This window comes from Ceratotherium simum, chromosome 26, assembly GCF_057802395.1.
Source record: "Ceratotherium simum simum isolate JZ-2026a chromosome 26, ASM5780239v1, whole genome shotgun sequence".
NCBI lineage: Eukaryota > Metazoa > Chordata > Mammalia > Perissodactyla > Rhinocerotidae > Ceratotherium > Ceratotherium simum.
Window position 1 is genome coordinate 15,060,485 of NC_141925.1, and position 11,188 is coordinate 15,071,672.

At 40.1% G+C, this 11,188-nt stretch overlaps 1 protein-coding gene across 5 annotated transcripts in view; it reads right to left on the bottom strand.

Moving 5' to 3' along the window:
• Window positions 1-11,188, bottom strand: part of SMG1 (SMG1 nonsense mediated mRNA decay associated PI3K related kinase) — a 106,880-nt gene that overhangs the window by 25,041 nt on the left and 70,651 nt on the right. For all 5 annotated transcript variants that reach the window (XM_087417023.1, XM_087417024.1, XM_087417022.1 and 2 more), the window contains 10 exons: window positions 10,880-11,024; window positions 10,380-10,518; window positions 9,004-9,234; window positions 8,711-8,888; window positions 8,018-8,179; window positions 7,243-7,460; window positions 6,778-6,932; window positions 4,876-5,098; window positions 1,727-1,973; window positions 1,076-1,305 (listed from right to left, as the gene is read on the bottom strand). In XM_087417023.1, the coding sequence (XP_087273149.1) occupies window positions 1,076-1,305; window positions 1,727-1,973; window positions 4,876-5,098; window positions 6,778-6,932; window positions 7,243-7,460; window positions 8,018-8,179; window positions 8,711-8,888; window positions 9,004-9,234; window positions 10,380-10,518; window positions 10,880-11,024 (1,928 nt within the window). The remainder of the gene's footprint in view (window positions 1-1,075; window positions 1,306-1,726; window positions 1,974-4,875; window positions 5,099-6,777; window positions 6,933-7,242; window positions 7,461-8,017; window positions 8,180-8,710; window positions 8,889-9,003; window positions 9,235-10,379; window positions 10,519-10,879; window positions 11,025-11,188) is intronic.

Genomic DNA, 11,188 nt, shown 5'->3' on the forward strand with positions numbered 1-11,188 from the left:
CAGTAGACATTCAGGCAAAAATTTAGATAGCCTTTCTCTAATTCTCATCTCTAATTTACCCTTCAATAATTGTTCTGCAGTCTCCTATGCCTACTTTTAAACCTTGACTCCTTTCAAACTCTTGCTCCTTCCTATACCTACCCTAACTAAAATAATTTTCTTTGGCTAGCTGTAGAATCCTGAGGTTGAGACTGTATAAAATTTATCTGTATATCCATAGCACTTAGTACTGTTCCCAGCACCTACCAAGCACTCAGATACTAAGCTAATATGAATTCTAAGTTCAATTCCTAGTCTAAATCAAACTACAAATTGCACAGGTACAAAATAGGATGCCAGTGATTAACTCTAGATTTCTTATTTACATACTTAATTTAAAATAACCTGGGTTTCAAAGCTGTCGCTTAGAGGCTGGCCCTGTGGTGTAGCCGGTAAGTGTGTGCACTCCGCTGCTGGTGGCCCAGGTTTCAATCCTGGGCGCTCACCGATGCCCCGCTTGTTGGGCCATGCTGTGGCGGCGTCCCATATAAAGTGGAGGAAGATGGGCACAGATGTTAGCCCAGGGCCAGTCTTCCTCAGCAAAAAAAAGAGGAGGATTGGCATGGATGTTAGCCCAGGACCAGTCTTCCACAGCAAAAAAGAGGAGGATTGGCAAAGATGTTAGCTCAGGGCTGATCTTCCTCACACACACACAAAAAGGCTGTTGCTTATGTACAAATTTAATTTAAAAGACCCTAGTAAGCCCAATAAGAAGTATTAAGATGTGAAGTATCAAGTTACTTAGTGATTAACAATCACACTATCACCCTACTCACCCCCCTCCCTGTATTTACCTAGAATAAGACTTAACTCAGTGTCATCATTTCTGCCTCTTAAAACTTTTTTTTTATAAAATGTGCCTCAAAAACACTTTCCTAGATAACTCAAGTCTATTCCTTCTTTAACACTTATAAACTTACAAAAATGCTCAGGTGCAGTAAGCCTATAAATATTTCACATGTAACAGAGTATATTTTTATATACTTGTTTATGCACATTCAAATAAAAGTACACGTATATTTAAATTTTACTCAACCTTTTGTGCTTGTAAGGCAGCTTCCCGTTGTTGCCATCGTTTGTAAAGACCAAATAAGGGTGTGGCTCCATCCACCCACTGGATAAGTCCTGATCGTGTTCCCAGTGGTGTTACAGAATAGTGTCGAGCGTGGAAACGGGGTGTTTCTTGGCGATTGATTGTAGCAAACATGGTATTCACAATAGATAGGAACTGCATTATTCTCTCATCCAGATGTAAATCCTCCAACCCTATGGAAAGAAAATTAAAGTAGCTAAAGTAGGAAACTAAATGGACTAAAAAGTGTGACGGGATGGGGCTGGGAATGTACCAACTTTTTGTGTCCTTCTCAATTAGCAATAGCAGTCAAAGACTGACAGCCAAAGAGGCACATTGACAGCATTACAGAATATTCTATTCAGTTACAAGATATTAGATACTAGTATTATTAGCTGTACCTCAGTTGTTCTGCTTGGACAAGTTCATAAGCAAAGAGAGAAGGGGGAATGGAAAATCTCACTACACAGTCTCCAATCACTTCCATTCAAAATCACGTTAAGATACAGGATACACTCGCTACTCATGACATACAGAAATTCACCCGAAACAATCCTGTACTACCACACACACACGAAAAGCCATAATAATCAGACCAATGCTCTTAACTCCCACCTTTGAAAAGATAAGGATAGCTCTTCCCATCTGATCCTAGAAAGAGAAGCTTCTTTGGCTTGGTTTTGGTGGGTAAGATGGTGATGGTTCCTCCCACACTGTGGATGGTGACAGTGTCTCTGGCTGAGACTTCTCCAGGAAGAGCAATTTCAGTGTTAGTCATGGCAGCCAGCCACGGGCTGATTTCTTCAAGACGCAAGATGTAACTTGCACGTTTCTGTGCTCTCTGTTGCAAACTCAGCATTATCTATATTTATAAGATGGGAAAAACAAGTTTACATTATCACTACAACACTTACTTTCTTCCATGTTCAACGTGGCATAAAAGTAGTATTTAAAATCCCAATACAAATACCTCTTGTTCTAGTTTCTATGTTGAATTTGACGTTATATATCTGGGCCATCCTGGGAGGGGAAACACTGATGTGTTGATATGCTCTAGGTAATTTCTGCTTTGTTCAGACCCCACCCTCGTCCTCTGCCCAAACAAGCAATGAAATCAAGCAGACAGAAAGAAATCACTGCTGTGATCACAAAATTCGGGGCTTATAGACCAAGTCTCCACTGTTAAGCTATGTGTGATCAGCCAACACAAATCAATTCAGTCCTGGGCCGGCCCGGTGGCGCAAGCGGTTGGGTGCGCGCTCCACTGCGGCGGCCCAGGGTTCGCTGGTTCGGATCCCGGGCGCGCACCGACGCACTGCTTTGGCGAGCCATGCTGTGGCGGCAACCCATATAAAGTGGAGGAGGATGGGCACGGATGTTAGCCCAGGGCCGTCTTCCTCGGCAAAAAAAGAGGAGGATTGGCGGATGTTAGCACAGGGCTGATCTCCTCACAAAAAAAAAAAAAAAAAAAAAAAAATCAATTCAGTCCTTTCAACAGAACAAAAGATACAGCCAGCTGTGGCTGTCAGGCAGACACACCCTTAGGAAGCCACTTGAAAAGTTGGTAACAATTCAGCACTCTGCCCACTTGAAGTATGCAGAAAAACACCACAATCCCTTCTAAACAACTCACAGAGTGGATCACATGTACAGTTGTGTCCTTACTTGTAGCTAACTCAGTAATGTGCACCTGAATTAATGAACTCTGGGCTCTGCTTTCACGTGAAAAACTTTTTAATCAATCCTTAGCAAGCTTTGTTCATAAAAGGAAAAAGACAACTGGAAACACCCCAAGTATCCACTGACAGGACAACGGATAAATTGTGGTATTTTCCCCTAATAGATCAATGTTGAGTTGCACACAAAATATGGATAAATCATTTAAAAAAGCCTAATGCTGATCCATCAATAATGGAAGTAGTAAACATAGACATGCACATACAACATGATCTCATTTATATGAAGTTAAAAAAATAAGCAGAAACTAAACAATACATCATTTAGAAATGCATCAAAAAACAAAAACTATTGGGGCCGGCCCGGTGGCTTGGCGGTTAAGTGCACGCACTCTGCTACTGGTGGCCTGGGTTCGGATCCCGGGCGCGCACCGACGCACGGCTTCTCCGGCCATGCTGAGGCCGTGTCCCACATACAGCAACTAGAAGGATGTGTAACTATGACGTACAACCAGCTACTGCGGGGCTTTGGGGAAAAAAAGGAGGAGGATTGGCAATAGATGTTAGCTCTGAGCCGGTCTTCCTCAGCAAAAAAAAGAGGAGGATTAGCACGGATGTTAGCTCAGGGCTGATCTCCCTTACAAAAGAAAACAACTATTTTTTAAAATTTAGGCAATGATTAATTAAAAATTCAGAACAGTGGTTGTGGACTTTTTACAAGTTTCATTTCTTCAGCTAATTCTATTTTTTTAGCTGCACTACAGATAAAAGGGAAGATAGACAGGTATTCATTTTAATTTTTTAAATTATTCTTTAAAATGTACATTATGATCACAAAAATTTTTCTCTATGGCTTATTTCACACACAACACACATCCACCCTACATGGGTTTTAAAAAGTATTCCTCCTGTCTTCCCTGCTGCGTTTCTTACTTGATTTGCTCAGAAGGAGGCAAAGAAGCAAGAAACTGCTGTTGGAACACAAGGAGAAAAGTTCTGGCTAGGCCACACATCATAAACTTCACCCTTCATATTAGTGTTCTTGGCTTGTGCTTCTAGCTGTATCCACTGAATTTAGCTGTTTGCATTTACTAGCTAAATTTAGGTGTACTTTTTGTCTCTACATTGTATCTTTTAATAGTGTTCTCATTACTAAAGTTAAGTAAGGAAATCATTTAGGAGCGATAAAGAGATAGAGAAAGAAAGGATAAGGAAAAGCAAGAAAAAGCTAAAAGTAATAAACAGGCTCCCCAACTAATGGTGTTATTGCTATAACAGATAAAAACCAAAGAAAATATAGCATTAAGGGGACCAAAACATAAAACATAAGGATTCTCAAATATGTATGTATGTATGTATTTATTTTTGGACAAAGATTGGCCCTGAGCTAACATCTGTTGCCAATCTTTCTCCTTTTTTCTCCCCAAAGCCCCAGTAGATAGTTACATGTCACAGTTGTACCTCCTTCTAGTTGCTCTATGTGGGACATCGCCTCAGCATGGCTTGATAAGCAGTGCATACGTCCATGCCCGGCATCCGAACCTGCGAACCCTGGGGCCGCTGAAGTGGAGTGCTGGAACTTAACCACTAACCACCAGGCCGGCCCCTCAAATATTTAAATACACTAAACATCCCCAAACAGCCTATGCAGAATTGATTTCAAAATAATTACTTATAAAAACTGACGATGTTATATGTGAATATCTTGTCTGTTAGAAATATTGAATACCCCCGCCCCCAAGAAAAACTATATAGGCACAAGATGAAATTTCTTAATCTTTTACCAGGAGAACACAGCAGGCAATCAGTATTTAACTCGAGGCCAGAGTCCCTTCCTTGGCTAATTTCTTACAACACATTCTGCACTGGTGTGAACCCTCTATAGAGGAAATTTAACACCCTAGGCTCACTCACCCGCAAATGCTCAAAATGAAGAAAACACCTTTCTCTACATTCCATATAAGCAACTGGTCATAGGCTGCCTTCTATACACTTAGAAAGTCTTCTCTCATGTTTCAAGTAAGGAGAGTCCCCTTAATCTCATAGGGAATTTCCCGTTTTAGAAGCATTTTTGAGATTTTTCTGTACCTCCTTAAATGGAATCCAGCTGCTTCCAGGCTTTGCAGGGTTTGATGGTGTCTTCAGTTTTTCTAGGGCATTTTCAATTGCATCACCATAGTTATCCTGAAACCACTTTTCATGCGGTGTTTCTGCAGGGGCCGCCGTGATGCTCCTGACGTGCTCCAAAGCAAACACAATGGGCTTCATCAAAGCTGTGTGCTTCTCCCGCATGATTGCAATTTTCTCTTCTCTGACCAGGAAGACAAAGAATTTTATACAAACTAGGAACAATTTAAATGTATCAAGTGTAAGTAAACAGTATCAAAAAATAAGTCAAAATAAAGTAATAAAATATTAGCAAAGTAACTTACTAACACAGCATTGTAAAGAAGAGGCAGCTTATCTTTTCAACAAATGGTGCTAGGAAAACTAGATATCCCTCGCAAAAGAATGAAGCTGGACTTGTACCTTACACTACATGCAAAAAATAACTCAAAATAGATCAAAGACCTTAACTTAGGAACTAAGACTTTAAAACTCTTACAAGAAAATATAGGGGAAAGGCTTCTTGACACTGGATTTGGCAATGATTTCTTGGATATGGCACAAAGCACAGGCAACAAAAGAAAATTAGATAAATTTTTTATCATCAAAATTAAAAACTTACGTGTGTCAAAAGACACTATCAAGAAGGTGAAAAGACATTGCACAAAATGGGAAAAAAATATTTGCAAATCATATATCTGATAAGGGATTAACATCCAGAATACACAGAGCTCCTAAAATTCAACAACAACAAAAAGCAAACCCAATTTAAAAATGAGCAAAGGATTTGAATAGACATTTCTCCAAAGGAGATATACAAATGGTCAAGAGGCACATGAAAAGATGCTCAACATTATTAGTAATTAGGGAAATGCAAATCAAAACCACAATGAGATACCACCTCACAGCCATTAGGATAGTTACTATCAAAAAAACAGAAAATAACAAATGTTGATGAGGATATGAAGAAACTGGAACCCTTGTGCACTTTTGGTGGGAATGTAAAATGGTGTGGCCACTATGGAAAACAGTTCGGCAGTTCCTCTACAAGTTAAACACAGAATTACCATATGACCCAGCAAATCCACTGGATCATACACAATACTGAAAGGAGGGACTCAGATACTTGTACACCAACGTTCATAGAAGCACTGTTTAGCCAAAAGGCAGGAGCAAGTGTCCACTGACAAATGAGTACACAAAGCGTATCATAATCATACAATTGACTATTACTCAGCCATAAAAATGAAGGAAATTCTAGGGCCGGCCCTGTGGCTTGGTGGTTAAGTGCGCGCGCTGCGATGCTGGCGGCCCGGGTTCGGATCCCGGGTGCGCATCGAGGCACCACTTCTCCGTTCATCCTGAGGCCGAGTCCCACATACAGCAACTAGAAGGATGTGCAGCTACGACACACAACTATCCACTGGGGCTTTGGGGGGAAAAATAAAATAAATAAAATCTTTAAAAAAAAAAAAAAAAAAATGAAGGAAATTCTGATACATGCTATAACAATGGATGAACCGTCAAAACATTATGCTAAGTGAAATAAATCAGACACAAAAAGACAAATACTGTATGATTCCACTTACATGAGGTACTAAGAGTAACCAAATTCACACAGACAGAAAGTAGAATGGCAGTAACCAGTGGCTGGTGTTGGGGGGAAAGGGAGGTAGTGATTAATGGGTACAAAGCTTTTGTTTGCGATGATGAGTAAGTTCTGAAAATCGACAGTAGTGATGGCTGCACAACACTGTGAATGTACTTAATGCAACTAAATTGTACACTTAAAACTGGTTAAAATGGCAAATTTTATGTTATGTATATTTTACATTAAAAAAAGAGGCAGCTTCGTTTCCTGAGTAAAAGTGTATGAAAACATACTTGCGTAAGGTGTTGTTGTTCTGGACTCTCTTCACCTCGTCTTCGAGCTGCTGAATTCGTCTCAGGACATACATGTGTTGCTGTAACAGAACTCCCAACCAGAGCTCATCCCAGAGAACAGTGACCCTGCGCAGCTCAGCCACAAGCATCTGAACCTGCACACACAGCACATCCAAATATACTCATCCACAAGTCTACACACAGCATAGTTCTGCACACACTAGAAACTGCTATTGAATGTGTGCATCTTTTGTTCACTACACAGAGAACCCTGATTAGTGATTCTATCAATACAGATTTGTAACACCAATTCTGATTATTCTAAAAGCTTTGTTCTGCAAATATTATTTCCATGACAGTTTTTATGGGTTTTGTTTACAGGTTAGGGTTGTTGGGATTTTTTGGGGGAGAAGGGGAGCTTATAATAAAAATGGTTTAAAAACACACCAGTTGGGCTTTTTGTACCTGTAACACCATAGTTGGGTTTGCAGAGGACAGCTTATCTACAATTTTGCTGTAGCAATCCTGCATCATGGCTTGGTCTTCATTTAAGCCACTTTTAGGTTCATCCTTATTGCTATCTTGAGAAGCAGGGGGACTTCCTCCCTCACATTCAGAAACCAGCAGTTCTTCGCCTTGGATATTGCCAAGTAAAGTTGGAATTGCAGAGGAAAACTTATTTCCTACAATGAAATGGGAGAATAAGGTATACTTTGGATGTTTCTTCCATGTGCATGTGTTGCGTTAGGGAAAACATCGATAATCTCTTTGACTCCAGAGCACTCATTTAACTAACTGGCCTTCTGGTATTAAACTGACCAAAGATCACAGACATTCTGTCTGTTGACAAGCTAAGCTTTTATATTAATATTATAAGCTAACAAAGATAAATGGGGGAAAAGATAACAATTCAGTCTCAATAAATAAAGTGTTCTCCCAGCCAGAGTCCAGAACTTGGTTTCAACCTTTATCCACCAGTTACTCAGCTCAGCGAACCTGCGAGAGCAACCCAATTTCTCCAAGCCTCAGTGGGTTATTCTGAGACCGAGGATAACGTGTACAGCACGTGTCCTAGTGCCAGACACACAGTAAGTACTCTCTCAGTAAATGGTCATTATTATTACTGAAAAAACTACAGACTCTATCAACTCTGGAACATAAAGCTCAAAAAACTTTACCTAACGAACATTATTTGCAAAATAATTTAGACTTAAAGTAGCAGTATGTTAACATTCCATACCTGAAGCTTGTGACTCACTGCTAAGTGATATGGCGCCCACTATCGCAGGGTACAATATGAGGTGTGGGGAATCTTGAGCCACACGGCAGAGAAGGTTACAAATACTTTGGCGCACATACACTTCAGGGTGGTTTAAGCGTGAGAAAAGCTGTGGAATAATTCCTTCAGGATAAGGAGAAAGAAAAATACTTTAAAGTCATTGAAAACTGTCAACATAGTGGATGCAAAAGGATAAAACCTGATATGGGTCAGCATCAGTTCTAAGGGCCTGAAATTTCTCCCTGTGATAATAAAGAACCATACACAGTGGTTCTTGATTTGCAAGGGTTAAGGTACAGAGCTATAATCAAAATCCAGAGCAGTTCAAAAATGTTCTAGAAAAATGTATTTCCTGTGAACGCCTGAAAAGGCAGACACAGACAATTTTTACAAAGAGTATATGAAATTTTTTGAAACATTTTTACCACTTTCTGCAGAATGCATTTTGTATACAAAAAGCTTCCACTTCTCTGCCTTACAGTTCTCTGAAAGGTGAGAGGGAAGTGGTGTAACAAACAGGCCAGGTGTCCTAAGAACTAATGTAGCTATTCTGTAACACATCCAAATAATAAACATAAAGCAACTACTATTATTTTTTATTGTCTTAACTTTCCAGAAATAAGTTTTCCTGCAACATTTTATTTAGACCGTCACCTCTCCAGGGAGCAGTAGGTGTTGTTTCCAAGCCATGTTCCAGATACTGCCGAAGCTCGCCGGCATGCTTCACGAGCAATCTGAGCAATCGCAATGTGGCCATCACAATCACGTCATCCGTGCTCTGCTCCGCTCTATGACTTAAATGCAGCCTTGGGTCATCTTCATCTAAAGGAATCTAAGAGTGAAAGACAAACAGAAAAAATAAGAAAAACAACACAGCGTACTGTTTTCATCTACTAGGAAAGAAATTTCAAAAAAACTTTCCTAAAACAGAACACTACGCTACCTACCTGACCAGCATTGAGTTTAAGGAAAGTAAAATATGCACTGCAAGACAGCTTGTAGAGGCTGAAGATTCTATCTACAACTTTCCTCCACACTTTAATAACTCCTTCTGTTGCACTTTCGTCAAGTTCTGAAAGCCATGGGCAGCTTGATATTAACTGACGCCAAATAACATCAACCATGTCATCTTCCTCGTTATCGTCACCTTCTGTTATCTGAAGCGTTATATCTTCATCCTGAAGAAAGATTGTGCATAAAATGCTATTTTTAACACAAATTGAAAACAGAGAAAGGTACATGATTTGCCTGTCATATAAAAGCATTTTTCTCATTTACAAAAGACAAAATTAGTCCATACATAGTGTTACACACGCTAACTCAATGCCAATATGCTTCTCTTCACGACATATTTACTAACGTAGCTAATGAAGAATATAAGCATTAGCAAAGATTAAAGACTTTGATTTGTGGATTTAAAATGCTTCTAAGTCACAATCTAATAGACTGCCTGCAGAAAATTTAAACATATTCTGTTCAAAAGTTTGAGGCTGAATGTACACTGTACAGTCCTGTACATGCACATAACACCAGCTTTGCCAGACACTGATACATGCTCAAGTCCAGAGCAAGAACTGAGTTAATACAGTTTAACTCAGCAAATAAAATCCAGACTTTGAAGTCTGCAACTAAACTCTTAATAGCTATAACACTGTAGAACTTGAGAGGGAAGGGAGTAAACCCTACATATCATTTAGTCCATTGGTTTTCACCTCTGAGCTTAAATACACACACACACGTGCGCGCACACGTTCCATCCAGAAAATCTAGGCAGGAACACAGAGAGTGGCATGTTTCAAAAGCCCAAAGATAGTATTAAGAACCTAATTTCTTTTTTTTTTTTTTATAATTTTATTTATTTATTTTTCCCCCAAAGCCCCAGTAGACAGTTGTACGTCATAGCTGCATGTCCTTCTAGTTGCCATATGTGGGACACGGCCTCAGCATGGCCGGAGAAGCAGTGCGTCGGTGCGCGCCCGGGATCCGAACCCGGGCCGCCAGCAGCGGAGCGCACTCACTTAACCGCTAAGCCACGGGGCCGGCCCTAAGAACCTAATTTCTGATCAGAAAAGCAATTAAAAGAGAAATCTACTTTACATAAAATGAACTTCACCTTTTTTACAGGGCCCTAAGGAAATGACTTCTCAAGAAATTACACTCTTCTTAAAAAGATATTATAATTCACTTTCATCTTTAAAAAATCAGACTTTTTATTTGAAACAACATTTAATCAAGTATATATGATCAGCTTCTTCAAAATCAATGGATTAGAACAGTGATGTTGACACTATTTCCCCCAAACACTGCGTCATGTTTTCCTTGCCTGAATTCCTGCTGGCCGACACACAGCCTGACCAAGAATACCATATATTCTCTCTTTTTCTTCTTCAGTTACAGTGTCTGGAAGCAGATGTTGAACTTCAGATTTTTCTCTAGGCAGCAGACGAACACCTTCTCCTTGACTATAAAAATAAACAAGTCATCGGTACTTTAGCTACCAAAACTTTTTTTTTTGTGAGGAAGACCAACCCAGAGCTAACATCCATGTCAATCCTCCTCTTTTTGCTGAGGAAGACTGGCCCTGAGCTAACATCCGTGCCCATCTTCCTCCACTTTATGTGGGATGCCACCACAGCATGGCCTGACAAGTGGTGCGTTAGTGCGCGCCAGGGATCAGAACCCGAGCCACCAGCAGCGGAGCGTGCACACTTAACCACTATGCCACGGGGCCGGCGCCGCTACCAAAATTTTACCATGCCAGTAGACATTTCAAATCTCTATTTTGCAATGCATTAAATAAATTACACATTTCAACATACATACCTGGCATTGTCAACCACCTTTCGGCCCCACCTATAAGCCCAACTAGCCAATGCTGCCCAAGATTTGGCTACTTCAGGTGCCTGTACTGAAGACAGGTGATACAACTGCCCCAAAATGAAGTCAGGTTCTCCAACTCCAATATGCACTGCCATGATGGAGAAAAAAATAATGAAAGAAGTCAGCAATGTGACATTCATCAATTTCTAATGACATTCCCATTAACATTTCAGGATTTTCCTATCTGCAAACAATCACTGAGTTCCATAATATTATAGTACATAATTTGATGAAGCACACATTTGTCCTATG